Below are 19,181 nucleotides of genomic sequence, written 5' to 3' on the forward strand. Positions count from 1 at the left end.
ATGTATAAATCTTTAAAAGAATTGAAAACTTCTGTGCCAGTGCCTCACAGTCGCTCTTACACTGAATACAATAAAAAAACTGTTCACCTGTGATGCAACAAAGTGACTCCTCTGCATCGTTTTACAAAAAAACACAGTGTTTGTTTTGTTACTTCAGTCTGAACATATTTCCCAGGAGGCCAACATGGTTTAGTGTTTGGTTCAACATTATGCGGTCAGACCAGTCGAGCTGCTGTGCGAGGCGTGCAGGGATATTCATTTCATTGCATTATTAGTGTGGGTCATAGGTATGGGCACCTTAGAGAGGAGGTGTTAAACTTGTTTGTCAAGGCACAGTTTACTGAGGACTGCAAATGGCGGAATCTTTGCTTTATCCATATTACAAGAATTTGACAAACTGTTGCCCATAAACCAGCTATGAAGTGGTAAAACACAGATCTGTGTGGCGATACTTTAACCCAGTGTTCAAAATGAAGCCTTGTTTCGATTTCAAAGCAATTGTGGACTTTGATACTTGTTGTTCGGGTTGGTTGCACTGTAGTGAGGAATTCAGGGCAGGAAGATTGTGTGCATTCGATGTGAGAGAGACACACAAACAGAGAGAGAGAGAGAGAGAGAGAGAGAGAGCGGGGGAGAGAGGGAGGAAGGAGGGAGGGACGTTTTCTGAGTCAGGACAGTGACGTAAAATGTGGTGCAATTTTCACATGAATCAAGCACTTGAAGGCTACTTTGTCAAGGTGTGGAGCTGAATATCCAACACACCTCGAAGTGGATTACTAACAACAGTAAGTAACCATATTTCTATGAGATTACTTGCTTAATTTGGTATAATTTCTGATGTACATTAACATACTCCTATATTATCTTATGTCATAGAACCAGTTGCATATTTAATGCTTGAATGTGATTTAAGACGAGACTATCTCAGTTAACGCAGGGTGCCTATTAAGGGATTTGTGAACTTGACAAACAACAAAGTCGGTTAGAAACTGTTGGATGCAGTTTGTATTAAGCTCATTATTTTTCTTCAAGGTAAAGACAAAAAATAATAATTGTATCTCTTCTTCACCAGGCCTCAAACAAATGTGAAACCCAGCAAACTTCCTCAGCTCTGCTCTCACAGTTGGTCCCAGTTCACTGGCCTTCAGTCAAGACTAGAATTCCTGTAAAGATAACATCAACAGTTAATCTTCAACCCAAGAGATGATGGGGAGAAAGACAATCTACTTGCATGACAAGGTTTTCATGTTGCTTCCGCTGAAAGATATGTGTAGAAAAATGCTGTAGGACTTCTACGGTGTCTTGAAGCAGAATGTTTCTTCCTGGATGGTCCATCTGGTGCATTTTATTGACTCTACGCTTGACAGCATGTCTTTTGGAGACTTCTGAATATGACAGCAATGAAGTTATTTGCTCACAGGTATAGTAAGCAGCTTGGATACACTGAAGGAGATATTTCCTGTGCTGTAGTACATCAGATACAGCTTTTGTTGAAAGATTACACTTTTAATTTCCTTTCTGCAGTTGGTATAGCCTATTCTGACATTTTAATTTCCTTTTTGATTGATTGAGTGTAATATTCTTACATATTTAATTAAAAGCAGACAGTCGGTTATGGGCACAGTGTAGGAGTGTTGTATGTACAGTATTCCTGTATAATCCCAGACTCATTCAGTAAAATAATCCTCCCTCTCAATTTTTTGCCTCCTTTAAGGGACTCTCTGAATGCACCATGAGAGACGAGATGTTTCTTATGGCAGCAGAGAACACGGCGGATGTTCTGGACCTAAAGCCAAATTTCAAGCTCTGCTGTAAGAACACAACAACGTGCACATTATGTCTGGAGATAGACACAGAGCTCTACATCCAGCCAGAGAAATCTGCAGAAGATGAAGGCCACTCTGGGTCTGACGAGGAGGATTACAGCGAGGAGACGATGAGTCCAAAAGGTATATTAAATCCAGTAATCAATCCATAGTTTCATTTCATTTCAGCACAGCATGAAAATCAACTGGTAGAATAGTTAACTTGCTTCTATAGCAGCCACCAGAGCAAACAACAACTCTACTCCTCCTCTGTCTTCTGTCAAATTACACATTGCGATGTCAGTAGAAGCAGAGGCTGATTTGAAAGCCATCCAAGTTTTGACATAAAGCTGTTGAAGAGCGTGCTTAGGGCTGCTCACCATTACATGTCATTACTGGAAGACTGAATGAGCAAACACTGGCTGCGCGGTAAAAAAGGATTAATGTATAATTACCAGCAATTAGTTGCGTTTGTGTCAACAGTTGCTGTACTTTTCCCATGTCAACATTTTGGCAAAAGCACAACAACCATGTAGCTTAAAGGCCGTATTGGAAATAAGATGCTTGGCTTTACTTCCATCAGTCACTGTAATGGATTCAAATATAGGGGCAGAAATGAAAACCATCAGCTGTCTAGAAGACAGAGAATCAGTCACTGCCAAAATGGATGTTATACTTAGAAAAAAATGATTGACAGGACAGAGTAAATTCAGCAGTTAATGGGATAAAATATAGAAAACTCCTGCTATTATGGTTTAAGTGAGGGTTTGGAAGGGAGATGATGAGTTTCAAGTGCTTTTCTGATAGACTTTATTTGGTGTTTCAGTTCATTCTCAGACTTACCTCTTCTGTGCTTTCTGTGTTGCAACAGCGTCAGTGACAGTGTGTTACAGTACAGCCGCTACCATGCCTACATGCAAGAAGGTGGAGTTTACGGTTAATCACGCAACTCTTACTCAGCAAAAGCTGGCAAAGGTACTGTGGATTCCTGTACTGCCTTTAGGAATGTACTGTATTCTCACTACCAGGCACCTCGTCTTATAAACTCTACATGTTTCTCTAGGTGTCATTCGTGATCACTAAGCCTGGAGGGTTTCACTTTGGCAATCAGGTGTCTGTTTATCCCTCTAAATCAACACATCTAAGGCGAGAAGCTGTTGCTCCACCTCTAGAGGAAGGTAAAGCTTTTTCTGTCTGTTTGTTTTGACTGCAAAGTTCATATTGAACACATTACTGCATGTATGCTGGCAACAGTGACACATATCCCTGCTTGTTTTCAGTGTGCTCCCAGGAGCTGAGGAAACGTGTACCAAAGTGTCTTGGTAAAGAACAACAACAACAACATTAGTTTACTTTGTGCCATTTGGTATTTGTCTTCAGGGGAATGAACATTGTTTTCTTTTGCTGTTTTCAGTGCCCACAGTCAGGACTGTCATAAACCACAAGATGAATCAGGTGGAGCTGCAGTTTGAGGGGAGGAATGTAACCCTGCCCTCTGTGTGTATCCAGTATGAGCGGAATGGAAACTGCCAGGTTAGTACAATTAAAGCTAAAATCTGATGGCAGTTACAGTGTGTTACAGGTAGTCAAATATAGGAAGTATTTATGTTTTTGTTTTGTTTTTTACCTAAATAAGAGACACACAACCAGACTAAATGCTGTATGTATTTTTAGTAAAGTGTACTTCCGTATCATAAGTGAAAGCACTGTTTGTGCAGAATGGCTCTTGTTGGAATGTTATTCGTTGCATTTCTCCTTAAAGACATACACAATCGAGCATTGTCTGCCGCAGAGGTGGACCTAATCTTGGCATAATTCATTTGGGTAGTGTAAAGGAATAATTTAAGATTTTCAGGAAATGTGCTTTCAGACAATTAGACAAGACGACAACACTACTTTCATATATATAAAGAGTAAAACAATCCACCTGCCAGCATCTCAAAAGTACACTAATTATCATATCATGTTACTTTAATCTGACCAAAAGCTGAATTGTTGAAAAGCTGAAACTCGTATACTAGACTATTTTCAGTTTGGATCAGTTGCCACGTAGCATGCAACTATCTGATAGGTTGTTACCTTCAGATCAAGTCAAGCTATTTCCTCCTGTTTCCAGACTTTATGCGAAGCTAAGCAGCTGCTATCTTGTGTTATATATATGTCATTATTTTTTTCATTGAACATCACTGAACAAAACTATAAATGCAGCATGCAAATGGTCTTCTTTTCTGACTCAGAGAGAAGGTTTTAAATCTCATTGCTATTGTAGAATGTAGCTACTTGTTCAAACTGGTGACAACTTCTCAACCATTGAGGTCATGTATTCTCAAGTCAGGTGTGGTTGTAAATGACAATGATCAGACAGTGTGACTAGTACAACTCCTGACCAGTGACTGTGCAGCTTTATTCGAGTGACTCAATGCCACAGATGACAACAGAAAGACTAGAACAGGCTGTTGTCATGCTGGATGCTGCATGTCAGTTTAGGTTGTAGTCAGGCGGCTGACTGTGCACAACCCCACCGTTTGTGGTCTAAGAGCTTGTTTCAGATGCCACAGTACGACAAACACACACATGATGCTCTGGATGGATGTGTTCAGCAAGCCAGAATTGACAACCTCATTAGCTCTAGGAGTTGCAAATGTGTGACTCATTACTGAGTTGTGATTTCTGGTCTATGACCCAGCTCTCTATCTGCACATTAGCATCTCCAGTGTAGTGCGCACTTGGTTTGATGACTTTCATTCTGTCGCAGAGGTGCCACAGGAACATATAATCAAAGAATGGTTCGAACTGAGTAAAACAGCACATGCTGCATACATATTTTTGATCAGTATGTTTTACAAAATGTCAAACTTTTGTCTATACCAGTGCATCGTGTTTTATGCGTTAGTGACATGTTATAATACATAAAATTCATATTTGCAAAGCAACTGTTGGTAAATGTAGTAAAACCTCTGAATAAGTTCTTCTGAAATGTTGTGATGGAGAAAAATATGACATGAAATGAAAATCCTCCAGTCAACAAAAAACCCTACAATTAGTAGTAAATATTTGTTATTCTTTCTCTCATTAAAGCTATGATGTGTTGCTTTACAGAGCTGGAACACGAGGACCATCCCTCTGTACTCTGTGGCCCCCTGCCTGTGTCTCCAGGTACCATCACTTAGACATCATGATGACCTCTGACCCAGTGTCTATACAGACTCATATGACTGATTGGTTTGAGTTTTTATGTGCTATAGGTGTGGGATGAGGATGACCAGAGGTCTGCTCGCTCTGTACACTGTCCGTTCAAGAACACAGGTGACAATTATTAGTCTCTTTTGTTTAGTTGCCATCATTTCCTTCCTGTTCAGATTACAGGATGAAGGATGGAGAGGCTGGGGAGGTGTGCTTTAACTTTAATATGAAGAAGTTATCATTTGCTTTGTGTCTGTTCCAGATTTTCAACATATCATCCAAAAGAACATGCAGGCAAATGTGTTTGTGTCTGCATCTGTGATTTCACGAGATGTACGCAGCTTGGACACAATGCTGTTTTGGAACCTGTCTGCCCCCTGCAGGCTGGAGGGTGATGTGTGGGTTTGTTACGAAGGAAAGAGCTGCAGGCAGAAAAACACAGTCAGTCAACAGCTGGTAAATGGCACATGGAAACAAAACAGCAAAGGACACTGGGTATGAATAACTTAAACACTGAGCCTAATACCTCTGTTTTTCAGTCTGTTTGTTTTTGTGTTGGTTTAAGCCCTTTAACATTCAAATTTGTCCTTTAATTACCCCATTAATACCGAAAGTTGAGAAAAATCCTCTTAATCTGCACCATCTGGCACTACATACTATATCACCTTTATCCAGCTCATAATCAAAGAGACTGAATGTTTGCACTGTGTGTAATATGTGTGTTGTTTTTAATGCCAGAATCATTATGTAAAACTGTAATGTTGCAGATGTCCTGTGCATCATTTTTAACGTATTCCACCAAAGTTCAGCCGGAGAGTGTTACCTTTGGAAAAACTAGTTCTGTATATGACAGCATTTAATATGCTTTACTGGCATAAATATTATATTAACAATATTGCCAAAGCAGCAAAAATGGTGTAATATAAAAATAATTGAAAAAAACATGTATTTATGTTAAGTTAAAGCTATTGCAAGTGGTAATTGAATGACATTCATGATTGTGTCCCTTAGGAGAATGTAGGAGTGTTTGAAAACATCAAGCCACAGCGTTCCCCATGTGTGATGGTAAAGTATTCACAATCCTCCTACTGTCATATACATATCACATATTTAATCATATATTTAGCTGCTGAAGTTCAACAACTCCTTTGTGTTTATTCATTCTTATAGGTGAAAATAAATGGAATGAGACAGGAGATTGGTCCATTCTGTCTTAAAGACAGTAAGTCTAGAACATTTTATAATTACAGAAGCTGAAACTGTTTGTCGAGTGATTTATTACTCATTTATTTACTTGAGGATTTTCTGAAGGGGAATTTGTTTTGTGCTACTTGCAGCTGGCAGGGGGCGCTGGAGTCTCCTTGTTGTCGGTGTTGTGCTGCTGGTTTGCTTGACTGCGCTCATGTTTTATTTCCTTAATGACTTTGTCAAGAGTAAGTTTTTTTTGGCATTTTTTCTTTCTCTGCATGAAATGTGTTAGATAAAATAATAAAAGCACAAGTATTTCCAATTCATGGAACATACAGAGCAGCGTTAATTTCTCTGCTGTGCAATTTGTGAACAGTTCATGATAAAATATGCACTGCCCATTTCTTCAGGCATTTCCTGCAAAGTCTCATTCTGTTCCCCACAAAGACCAAGTCTTATTTACTGTAGAAATCGTTCATTATGTATGCATGTCCTCGTGGTCACATTTGCCTCGTTCAGTGTGAGGAATCAATTATTTCTGGAACTGGAAAAACCTTGTGTTGAACCTGATAAGCCCTCAGGTATATTTACACTTTCTGACTTTGTGACTTCTACAGAATGGGTGTGGAGCTGGCGCCATGGTGTATTTGTGAAACGTGAGTTTTGTCAATTTTTTCTAAAATGAAAGTCACAAAACAGTACCATAGAGACACCTCTAACACCAGTCCCTTGTTTTACCACTTTACAGTTGGTAGAAAGGGTCACGTGGTGCTGCTGAGCCCCCCAGACGTGGATGATGGTGTCTCAGAGTCCGTACGTCAGCTGTGGTCCCTCCTCTGCAACCAGGGCTTCACTGTGTCTGTGGACATGTGGAGCAGGAAGGAGCAGTGTTCTCTGGGGCCTCTGCCATGGCTGCACTCACAGCTTCTGAAGATCAACAGCCTGGGCGGTCGAGCTTTGCTGGTTTTGAACTGCAAAGCTTTGGAGAGAACAGAGGAATGGACCCGTTTTAGCAAAGATGCCATCGAGATGAAGGGGGGAGAGAAGCTTCCACCACAGCAACCATCTCCTTACCATGACATGTTCACGGCCTCCCTGTTCCTCATTCAAGCGGACAAGCAGCTGGGCAAAGCTGGTGAACGATTTGTTCTGGTGAAATTTGACTCTCACACCAAACAGACTCACAGCAGTGACAGGAATCTTCCAGAGCTCCTTCAGGGTTTGCCTCTGTTCCAGCTCCCCTCTCAGACTCAGTCCCTGCTGGCTGAACTAACTGTGGTACCAGATGAGAGGACTTCATGTGAAAAGACCTGGACGACATGATAGTGGGACACATCAGATGGACGAACTCTGCAGCAAAGACTAAAGAGGGGTCAAACCAACAGATAACATCACTATATAAATATCCTGAACTTGAGACATTTGAATCACCTAGAAATGCCAAGATGAACATTATTGTTGCTCTGTGCACATGAAGAACATGTTCACCTGAGACTGTGAAGCTGAAGTTTTCAAAATAATAATGATATTGTTTGTCTGTTTATAAGATGCAAAATGATCCGTGTATTTATCTGGCAATTGGATTTTCCGTTCTGAAACGGGTATTGAAAAACAAAAAACGAGTGGTTATTTGATTTTCGTTTTAAAATGCAAAAATTAAAATTGAAATACAAGGCGTTTTTCCTTTTCATGATCAAAAAGGGATATACGAAATTTAAAAAATGCTTTGATTTTCATTTTATGTTTAGAATAACAAAAAAATAAAATCAGTAAGCGACAGAAACGAAAAGAGGTCAGTTTTTTTCATTTTCTGAGACCGGAAGTGGTCATCAGCAAGTGTGGAGCCAAACGACAACAAGATTCTCAGAGGGCGGAGCCAGACAGCAGTGATTGGTCAGACCATAGAAATATATAGAAGACAGCGCGCTAGCGTATCTAGTCTATGTATATCTGTGGTCGGCACGTCTGGTAGCATCTCTGGCTGCTGTTGATCTTGTTTTTGGAGTAAAACACGGTAAGAAGATAAATACTTCTAACCAGTAGCGTTGTTTTGTTGTACGTTAAGTCAGCGACTTGTGAAGAGTTGTGTTTTGTCGTGTTTGAGCAGTTGGTCCGGACGCGTTAGCTAGCTAAGCGGCTAAGTTAGCTAGCTAAGCGGCTAAGTTAGCTAGCTAAGCGGCTAAGTTAGCTAGCGGGCTAATTAACACAGGTGGCTAACTTACCACTGAACACCTGTGTTAGTTGCTGCTGCAGCTGTCCTCATTATTAGAATGACCTTCTCAGCCTGTATTTCTCTGCTGTGTATTTTAGCTTTTGAAAAAGTTATTTTACTTTAAGGTTAACTGAAACCCGTTGAGCTGCACTGAAGTTTAACATTCAGCTGGTTTGAATTAAACCGCGCTTAACTTAACATTGTGCAACATTACCTTTGTGAATCTCCATAATTTCATTAAATTCCTTCTCTCTTTCACTGCTCAAGTTCAATCCAGTATATAATGTGACATTAATAGTGAATAAACTAACAACCAACCATTGTATTTAATTATTATTGCATGTATTTGTAGTAAAACATGAGATGAAACATCCTACTTTTAGATAAGTCCTTTATTTCGCCCCACGCCAGGAGAAATTTACATTGTTACAGCAGCTTATGTAGCAATAGACGTAGTGATATGAATAAAATAATAATAGAACAGTAGTAATAATATTTACAATATATACAGGGGTGAGAGATGAGGATGAAATGGTACAGTATAGACACACTGTAGGACAATGTAGTATGAAGTGGCTTAAAAAAAATAGTTTAAAAGTGCAAAGATGTGCAGTGCAAGAATTGCTGTGCAAATTTTATGGTTTGGGATGATATGATGTGAGTGCAGTTTATATTAACATCAGCCAGTGATGCTGATGTTGTACAGTCTTATAGCAGATGGAATGAAGGACCTGCGATAGTGCGCCTTCTTGCAGGGTGGATGTCTCAGTCTGCTGCTGAAGGAGCTGCTTAAAGACCCCACAGTGTCATGCAGTGGGTGAGAGGGATTGTCCATGATGGATCTAGAACTGCACAAGCCGTTCATTTTCAGTCACCTGACGAGTTAAATTCCCCTTTTTATGTGAGATTGAAGCAGAAAGTCTGAGTTAACAAAGAAAGTTGTTTATAATTTGCGATACCTGTTATCTCTGACTGAGGCTTTAGTTTTTGTTGAGCTGATTTACACGTAGAAACTTTGTTCAGGAAGATTTCTCAGTAGCTCAGAGGACAGGCTGCTTTTTACACAACCTTGTAAGAGAATGTCTGTCAATGCTTTCAGCAGAATTTAGAAACAACACTTCCTAAACAGATATTTTGAGGCTGTGAGGTTGAACGTTTGAGAGTATATCAGTGTGTTTGTTTGTGGTCTTTCTGTTTCTAGGTGGAAGCTGAATTAGTGAGGATGACTCCTGCTCCTGTCATCTCTAAGCTCCTCACACATCTTTACCTGCACATGAGGAAAATCACTCCTGTAGAATGCAGGTATGTTTGTCATTATTATAAAAATCATTATTATAAAAAGGTGTTGCCTGGTGACCTGTCAGAAACCCATTATACAGAGTCAGGCAAAATAATGTTTACACACATAAGGAAAAGAAAAACTTGCATAAATATTTCAATACCAAATTTATTCAGACATCACGAGATTAGTAAAAGTTATCTTTGGCCTCTACAATTACAAGAGGTGCTCAAAGTGGTGGCCACTGGCTTCCAGACATTTCTGTTGTGTTGTAGACGTCACTTGTTGATGCTCCATTCATGAGGGTAGCGCCATCTGTTGGGAAAACATCGTACAACAGGACACAGAGTTATCGTGATTTGATCAAACTTAGAAAGAGGAATCTATATGTGTAGAAGTACTTATACAAATGAAATATTTATAAAAGTTTTTCTTTTCCTAATGTGTGTACATTATTTTGGCTGACTTTGTGAACTTAATGAGACCAAAACTGTCATTTAATTGTTGCTCTGAAAGCTTCTTTAGTGAAAACCAGCTGGTGTTCTGCTTTGAAACAAACTGCTGTTGAGGTCTGTGTTTTTAGGTTTAACCCCACAGTTTCTGAATGAACTGATGGTTTTTTTTTTTCCTGATCAATGTGGACGTTATAATTGATGGTAACATTTACTGAACATATAATCAGCATGACAATATAACAGTATAACATTCTGACCACCTGACTAATACTGTGTTGGTCCCTTTATGCTGCTAAAACTCCTCTGACCCAGTGGTTCATCAGAACCTCTGGGGATCCTGTGGATTCTGTGGATCCTGTGGGTTGCAGGGTGGGTCCTACCTAGACCAGGCTGATCCTGGACCATCCCACAGATGCTCCATCAGATCTGGATGTGGGGAGTGTGGAACCCAGGTGAACAGCTTAGCTCTGTCGTGTTACTCGGACCACTCATGAGCAGTTTCAGTTTGTCCTGCTGAGGGTGGCAGCTGGCATCAAGGACTGCTGTTGCCATGGAGACGAGGGGGTTGTTTGTCCTGCAGTGTTTAGGTGGTGGTACATGTCAAACATCCACATGAATGTCAAGGTTTCCCAGCAGAACGTTACATTAGAACAAGATGATGGATGTTGTTCTCTTCAGCTGTCAGTGGTCAGAATGTTGTGGCTGATAGGTGGATCTGTCTGCCTTTACTCTGACATCCAGAGTTATACAAAAGTGTAGTATGTGTGCAGTGCAGAAGAGATTTACTTTATTGGATGCAGTTTTTTTTGTTTTTTAAGGGAGAGCATTTTTTTATCCACCTGAAGAAAACCTAATATTTCCCTTCAAAGTATAGTTAATTGTTACTACAGCTTCCATAGTGGTCTCATCAGAGAAAATCATATCCATATACAGATTTTTATTAATTCCAGGAATGGTTCAGTAAAGATTATAATAATAACTACATCAGATAATTCTTGGTCGCAGTTGGAATTTTGCAGCCTGAGAGATGGTTGAGAAGGTTTGCAGTTCTTGTTTTAGCAAACACTGTTTATTCACCAACACTTTATTTAATAAAAGTCCCATCTAGTTTTTATGAGGATTGTGATGTTTTAATTTCTCTGTGAATAACTGCAGTCTAATGCAACAGCTGGAATTGTAACATCTGTCCTGATATTGATCATGAAGTATTGATCAGAATACTTATGGTTAGCAGTCATCCCTGAAGTTTTACATTAAAATCTTTACTTGTGCTGTGAACTTTGGTAAGAAGCAGAAACTTTTGCGTTGCCATGGATACATGAGTGTTAAATTCTGTCCATGTTTCCATTTTGGGAAATTCAGTCCAGTTCCAGAATGTGGAGAAATTTAGTCTCACAATCACAGACAACAAATATTATCTGAAAGTTGGGTTATTGTTGTTTATCAGCACAATACAAAAAGATTAATGTTAGAAATATTCCAGTTAAGACTCTAGAATATCATGATTTATGTAAATGTACCTCAATAATATGAATGTTCAGGTTAAGATTGTACAGTGATATTTATTTTGTAAGTTTAGCTGATTAAAGTTTATGACTCTGCACTACAATATTATTTAAATTGACATCATTATTATAATATTTAGGGTCAGACCCTAAAGGATTGAGATTAAGAAATCAAATATTCTATAAAATGTAAATACACTGAACTCATTTGAATATATTTAAGTGAGACTCTACAATATTATTTGACACAAATCTATCTAAATCAGAATTTTAATAATTTTCACGCCAAACATTTACTGGACTGATTTAAACATTAAAATCACTCCTTTCTAATCCTCTGCTGTACGTTCAAACCTGAGGCCTTAAATAGAAACACACAAGTATCTGATTGAAGGAACTTCTGCAGAGTCCTGGTTCCAGAACATGATGATAGAATTATAGACAAACTTTAACAAAAGCTGCCTGAGAGTTTACAGGTTTTTATGTTAGATTTCTTCAGTAATTTAATGAGAGTTACCAGCAAAAATCAAGTGTTTATTTGATGAACTTCATTTCCTAAAACATCCAGAATTGGAGCTCATATCTTTGGCAGTTGTAAAGTTTCTGCTCCTTTAAAGTTCACAACACAATGAATGAATTCCTAAAACACTCTCAATGCTGGAGAGTGTTTGTGATGCTGAAGCAGTGACCAGTTTTTCTGTTTCTTCTCTGGAGATGCACAATGAGGGACGTCTGCAGAGACTGAGAAAGAGTCTCACCACATCCTGACATGAGGAAAAAGACTTTATTGAAGACTACGATGAGAAAAACTATCAGACAGCAGACGGCTGCATTCAAGGTGAGCTCTGAACATTTGATCTGGAACAGGAATTCAATAACGGCAGCATGAGCTTCATTTCAGTCTGTAGCTGCTGAATTCATGGATGAATCATCTGGCACTAGAGAAGAAGACCATCAAACATCCACGTCAGCTGATGGAGGTCCAAGAGTCTCACCAAACAACCAACCTACAGAGTGAAGACCTCAAATCTGATTGGATGGCCTCCTATTCAGCCACGTGTGAACAAATGCCTCTAAGCTGATTTGTTTTCTAAAATAAATCTAGTTTGAGTCCTAATCTATGCCTGTGTGTTTGCTCCTTTACACTGCTGTTAACAGTTTAGGCTGTTAGATTGTTCCAGATAAGACAAGTACAAGATTCTTCAGAGCCGGGTCCTAACGTTTTTTGAGCAACACACCATACTATGACGTTTTTACAATGATGGTTCTACTATGGAACCAGTTTGACATGTTCAGGTGTTCTTTGTGTGAAAACTCAGAGATTTCAGGTATCAGAAGGTGGTTTTCAACTTTCTTTGTTTACTTTCTGCTTCAACTTTAAACTAAATTTCCTTCACTAACCCAGCCCTCTGGACTTCCAGTAAGCTGTGTTCCTATTGGTTGTCCAGGTGGCTGCTTGGTGTTATCAGGAACACCTGAGCAGCTCAGTGTCTTCCTGCTTTATGTGGCTGCAGACAAACATTTCCTCTGCTTGTCTTCACCAGTGAACTGGGTTTGGCTCTGTTGCTTTAGTTTGTTTTTTAGGCGTTGGCTTGCAGCTTCCAGCAGTAAAATCGTCTTTAATGTGTTTCTTGGTGTGTTTTAGGGCTTTGTACTGGATAGTTGTCTTGGTAAAGGTGGTTCTTTAGCCACAGTTAGCACATGGTGCTAATGTGTGCAGTGATTAGTGGATTTGGTACAGCTGAGTTGTGTCTTTATCTTGGCTGTAGTGAGTCTTTAGAGGTTTTTGGTCAGACACATTCTGTATTCTTGTTTGAGAACCAACGTTGGTTGTCCAGAAGGTAAGAGTTCCTATCCTGATTCTCTGTTCTCAGAGGTTCTCTGGTAGGCTGCAGGAGACTTTAGCGTTTGGGTTGTGCTAGTTTGGTTTTTGTACGGTTTCATTTGGACGACTATCTTGAGGCCCCTCCATGGGGTTTAGTGAGGTTTTCTGCAACAGTTCTACAAAGCAACCTGCAGCAGAAGAGACTTTGAGAGTTTCTAGGAAGTTCTGGAGACCAGACTTTAGAGCAGCAGAAACATTTGTCAGCAGTTTGAGCAGGAGAAGGTGATCTTCAGAGTAGAAATGAGACAGAATCCTTCTTGATCCGTGTGGTGAGGTCCTGTACCAAGAGTTTGAGCAGGTTGTGAAGAGTCTGTAGTTCTTTGGTCTGAAAGCACAAGAAGAGTCGACTCATTAAAGGAGAAAACAGGAGATATTGTTGGTTCTTCTGTTGCTCTGCAGTTTCCTTAGACTGAATATCAAGTTTATATTTTAAATGATTTACCATGTGAGCCCAAGAAGACTTCAATAAACTCCCTCCATCCCCTGGACACAACAGATTTTATTACCATGTTAAATCGTTTTTTTTTTTTTAATGTTTTTGAGTTTTAATCATAGTTTTAGCATAGTTTTTTTCTCTTTGCTTGTTTAGTTTTGTCATCTGTGTAAAAGGTGCTAAACAAATAAAGTTGAATTGATAACTGAATAATTGACTAACTCATGATTGTGACAGAAGTATGTTCATTGTGATTTAAGGGTTTATTTAATTTTTAAGGTTGGGGTTAAAATCTTGACAGAAAAAGAAGATTAAAGAAATAAACTACATAACAAAAAGCAATTAAATCAAAGGACAAAAAATTTAATACAATAAAACTTGTAAAAAAGTTTTATTATTAAAAAGTATTTTTTAAATGTTAAATTATCAAAAATATTTGAGCTGTAGTTTGTAATATTTGTATTTCAAAATTTTTGTTTAATTTCATAATTACATGTATCTTGTTGAATTATCTAATTCAATATTTTGTCTGTTTAATACAGTTAAACATTAAATACAATTAAATTATATTAAACAGACAAAATATTGAATTAGATAATTCAACAAGATACATGTCATGAAATTAAACAAAATTTTTGAAATACAAATATTACAAATTACAGATCAAATATTTTTGATAATTTAACATTTAAAAAATACAGTTAAACAAAAAGAATATTAAACATTTAAAAAAATACAAAACATTTAATTAGATTATTAAACCTTTAAAAAGGCAAAACATTGAATTAAAAAAATAAATGTTTAATTAGAAAATTAAATCTTAAAGACAATATAACTTCAAATAGGAATTTAACAGACAATACAATGAAGCATTTAAAAAGAAAATTAAACATTAAAAGGTGGTAAAACATTTAAAAAGAAAAATCTTAAAGATTTAATCGAAAAATTAAATATTGGGAAAGAAAAAAATTCAAGCAAGCTGATGAAACATTTGAAAAAACAAACATTAAAAAGACAAAACATTTGGAAATCAAATCAGACATTAGAAAAGAATAAAAGGTGAGAAAAGAGCAAAACTAAACGTTTAAGAAGAATCAAACTAAAGACAAAACATTTGAAAAGACACCAGTTAAACTTTAGAAGATCAAATTAAACAGAAGAGACAATAAAACGATCAAAAAGAGCAAAAACAAATAAAGGTCTTACAGCGTTTTCTAGTCTGAAACGAAAACATCAAGTTGTTTCTTCAAACATTTCCTCTTTCTATGTTCTTGGTTTGATTGTGGATAGATTTACTAAGAACTCATTTAAGAAAACTGCTTTCCAGATAAAGTCTACTAGTAGTTGAAGGCATTTATCAAACTAATGTTACCTTCTGATCTCCACAAACTTTACTGTTCAGTGAAGAGAATCAAAGTTTGTTGAGGATTTCTAAAAAACCCACAGGTGAAAGTCTGAGAAGAACTCAGATGGATGGTCTAAATGTGAAATCAAGACTCATGGTCACAAGTTTTAAGGCTTCTGTTAACCACAAAGTTCAAACTAACAGAGAAGTACTGAGAAACTTTTAAAACTTCAGTCCTCAGACTGTCTAAAGGTTCAAACTAACAGAGAAGTACTGAGAAACTTCTAAGATTTCAGCCCTCAGACTGTCTGAAGGTTCAAACTAACAGAGAACTACTCAGGAACTTGGAAGATATCAGTCCTTGGACTGTCTGAAAGTTCAGTCTAACAGAGAACTACTGTGGGACTCAGAAAATTTCAGCCCTCAGACTGTCTGAAAGCACAGGTCCTGAGGACTCGGGAGGTCTGGAGGCTTGGAAAGTCTTGGAACTGAGGGTTCAACCCCCCAGCACAAAGGCTAAAGTCCAACCTCCTGAGAAAAACGGTCGAGTCGAGACTTGAATAAAAAAAAAATTGAAAACGACAAAAAAATAGATGATAAATGCGCAAAAAAAAGAAGAATTAGTATCTGAGCGAGTAGCTCAGGAGGATAAGAAGAGGACTACCAAGTGGAAGGTCGCAGGTTCGAGACCCACCACCGGCAATTTTCTTTGTTTGTCTTTGTCAGGATTTTGAGAAAATTTAAGAAGTGTCTGGTCTTGAACCAGCGACCTGCAGCTCCATAGGCAAATCCTTAACTCACTGAGCTACAGATCAGATAAAAAGAAATAAATTCGTCGTCCCTTTGGCATCGTAGTTCCTGCAGTGACCACATGGGTGGAGCCAAGGCGGAGTCTGGGTGGAGTCAGGGCGGAGAGTAGGCGGGGAGGTGGGTGGCGGCCTCCCTCCTCTACTCCCCCACCTCCCCCCACCACCCACCACACCTTCCCCCGCCCCACGAGTTCTTCGAGTCTCCACGAGTTCTTCGAGTCTCCACGGGTTTTCCCGAGTTTCTGGAGTTTCCACCAGGTCAGATGTAGAACAAGCTGTCATGAAGAGATGTTGAAGTCGGCCAGGATGGACTGACTTTTTACAGCGACTAGAAGGAAGACCACTAGAAGAGCAGGTCTTTAACCACCATCCATAAAATCCATGGAGTCGACTCCAGAGAAATGAAGGGAGGTCAACTTTTATCAACCTCCATCCAGATGTTCAACTTGATATCTTTACTTTGACATTTTTAGCACCACAAACCTTTAGTATCACACTTTATTATCCTTTATTAGGACTTTAATGGAATCCACCAGCAGATTTAGTTTTTGTTGAAAAACTTTATTCTTGTCATCGTGGGACTGCAGTATTTAAAACTGTTCCTTCTATTTAACCTCATGTTTATTAGTTTTAGTGGAGAAAGTTATTTTGTCGATTAGTCTCTTAAAAACCAAGTAATAAATTGGATTAGTCAAGAGGTTTAAATTTCTTACTTTGTCATATTCTAAATATGAAAAAAAATATAAAAATTAAGCGTCTTGAGACAATTTGACCTGTATTTGGCGTTATATAAATAAAATTGAATTCAAATTGTATGTATCTTGTAATGTTGGAGTAATTCAGCCATATATATTGGAAAACACATTTTCTTTGACCATTAACCTGTTGATTGTTTTCTCCACTAATTCATTTCTTGTTTTGGTTTATAAAATGTCAAACCCAAACATATTCAGTTTACTGTCATAAAACCCAAAAAGATTTACATTCATGATGCAGGAATCAGGCAGTTTTTCACTTTTTATCTTAGTTTAGTCAGAAAGATAGTTGATAATGTGTGAACTGTTGCAGCTTGTGAGCCGTAGAAGGTTTTAATCTTTGGGGCCGAGTGTCAAAAAACATTTAGAAACCAACATCAACAAAACACTCGACAAAGATTTGAACATCATTTGCATGACAATGTCAAATTAAAGAACATTTATTTCCAACGTAAATGTGTGATATTCATCCTCTGGAGCTTTCTCTTCACATCGTCTTCCACCTGGACTGGTTTGGTCGGGAGCATGTGCAACAAACATTTGAAAAACTGCACTTTAACATCAATGAATGACACTGAAGTTTAATCTCTACATAAATGAGACTGAGTCTGGATGTGCTGCTCTGTCATTAACTCCTAAGTTTAGGAAAAGTTAAAAAAAAGAAGACAGTTCAGATAAGACTTGAGAATGAGCTTATTCTGAACAAACATCTCAGACTTTCTGAGCTTCAGCACCTCTAGCAAGATATTTTAACAACAAGCAACTCAAGAGATCCAGAAGTTGGAGAGAGTTAGCTTTAGCTGAGCCAAAGAACATGTGGGACGCTAACCTAGCAAACATTTCAGACTTTTCTCTGTGAATTCTGAGAAATAATTTCCTATTTAATGACAGAGCTACACATCTTAACTCAGTCTCATGAAAACAGACTCTTAATTCAGTGTCATTCATCCATATTAAAGTGCAGTTACCCAAAATGTTTGTTGCATGAGCTCCAACAAAACCTGTCCAGGTAGAAGGCCACTTTGACAAACAGGAAGTGGATGATTCCAAGCAGATTTATAGAAGGGGGAACCGGACTGTACTAAGTGTGGTCGAGTATAAAGGGGTGTTTTGTGGGTTTTTAAGGCTGATAATAATTATTAGTGAGACACTTGGAGTATATTCATTTGGATATTCATTTGCAGTAAATGAAAGTATTTAAAATCTTGAAGTTAAACTTACAAGAACACAAACTTTAACAGGAAACTTTGTTGATACGTTTTTGTTTTGTTTACAGATGTTAAGTTAAAGGAGTTTTATTCGTGACGTATAACCAATCAAATCACTCCAGAAGACAGAGCGACCACAGGTAGATTAAGGTTCAGAGCCAAAGTAGCGCCATTTTTAAATGTATTTATTACCGTAAATCAGTAAAAAATAAAATACTGATAATCAGTAAATCAGTCAGCCCACAATTACTACAATTCTACAATGTATGTCTCTTTCCTTTGACTTGTTATTTGTACAATATACGATGTATATTATGGTGTTTTTTCATACCAAAGGCTATACTATGATGTTTTCTAAGAGACATACGATGCTACTCTGGTTGTTCTGGCCCTGGACCGCTGCACTCCTCCTCTGTTGTTTTCTGGATTGTACTCAGCTGCATGCCTTCGTCCACCCGGCCTCCGTTGACTCGTCCCGCCTGCCGTCTCTGGAGCTGAAGCTGGATTGGAACAGACCAAAGTACAGTCCAATCACGATGCCAGCTGCCTCTCAAAAGGCTCCTTCATCTGGCAGGTGGCGGCACTTCTTCTGAGGGGAAGCTGAGCTGGCCCGGCAGAACTTTGGAGATGTGTTCCAGTGGTTGGTGGATGTGTGGGGAGATAGAGAGGGACCTGTGAATTGTTCAGAAAGGAAAAAAGAGAACCCATTGGTAGTTTTAGTTTATGGTGCTACTGCGGTGTGTTTTGGGGTTTTACGAGGTGAACAGGAAGAGTTTTTTTTTTCGTATTATCTTTTACTTGTTCCTGCTTGGAATGCCCATCAATGTCAACATGAAGTTCACTTTTATTTCTGTTTATTTATTTTTATTTTACTAACACCCATTTGCTTTTAACCCCCTCACATGTTGTGTTGTAAACTTACTCTTTCAAATAAACACTTATATAACCCTCTGGAAACCAGCGTTTGGACTGTTTTTGTGTTACTCCTCACCTACTTCAGACAGCCAGGTCAAAACAACGTTTTGTGGACAATACTAAAACAGCTTACTATGTGGACCAAAGGCTATACTTTGACATTTTTGGATGCTACACTATGAGGCGACTATACTATGATGTTTT

At 38.4% G+C, this 19,181-nt stretch overlaps 1 protein-coding gene and 1 long non-coding RNA gene across 2 annotated transcripts; both read left to right on the forward strand.

The window, feature by feature from the left end:
- The first annotated feature begins 643 nt into the window (after positions 1-643).
- Positions 644-8,764, forward strand: LOC111587117 (interleukin-17 receptor C-like). The gene is made up of 15 exons (XM_023296939.3): positions 644-785; positions 1,073-1,420; positions 1,715-1,949; positions 2,677-2,780; positions 2,869-2,983; positions 3,086-3,127; positions 3,220-3,338; positions 4,905-4,961; positions 5,051-5,111; positions 5,251-5,483; positions 6,000-6,053; positions 6,159-6,210; positions 6,326-6,421; positions 6,794-6,832; positions 6,925-8,764. The coding sequence occupies exons 2-15, from the start codon at positions 1,313-1,315 to the stop codon at positions 7,497-7,499; spliced, it is 1,890 nt and encodes a 629-aa protein (XP_023152707.2). The 5' UTR covers positions 644-785; positions 1,073-1,312; the 3' UTR covers positions 7,500-8,764.
- A 2,378-nt stretch (positions 8,765-11,142) lies between these two features.
- LOC129349016 (uncharacterized) lies at positions 11,143-12,744 on the forward strand. The gene is made up of 2 exons (XR_008601810.1): positions 11,143-12,465; positions 12,529-12,744. It is a non-coding gene; the product is annotated as an uncharacterized LOC129349016 (long non-coding RNA).
- The last annotated feature ends 6,437 nt before the right edge of the window (positions 12,745-19,181 follow it).

The sequence above is a fragment of the Amphiprion ocellaris genome, chromosome 5 (assembly GCF_022539595.1).
Source record: "Amphiprion ocellaris isolate individual 3 ecotype Okinawa chromosome 5, ASM2253959v1, whole genome shotgun sequence".
Classification (NCBI taxonomy): Eukaryota; Metazoa; Chordata; class Actinopteri; family Pomacentridae; genus Amphiprion; species Amphiprion ocellaris.

Excerpts from the sequence above, each read along its gene's own strand:
- LOC111587117 (XM_023296939.3), top strand. The coding sequence starts at position 1,313 with ATGTTTCTTCCTGGATGGTCCATCTGGTGCATTTTATTGACTCTACGC. Across the intron at positions 1,950-2,676 it reads GGAGACGATGAGTCCAAAAG|CGTCAGTGACAGTGTGTTAC; the intron begins GTATATTAAATC and ends GTGTTGCAACAG. Across the intron at positions 6,211-6,325 it reads TCCATTCTGTCTTAAAGACA|CTGGCAGGGGGCGCTGGAGT; the intron begins GTAAGTCTAGAA and ends TGCTACTTGCAG.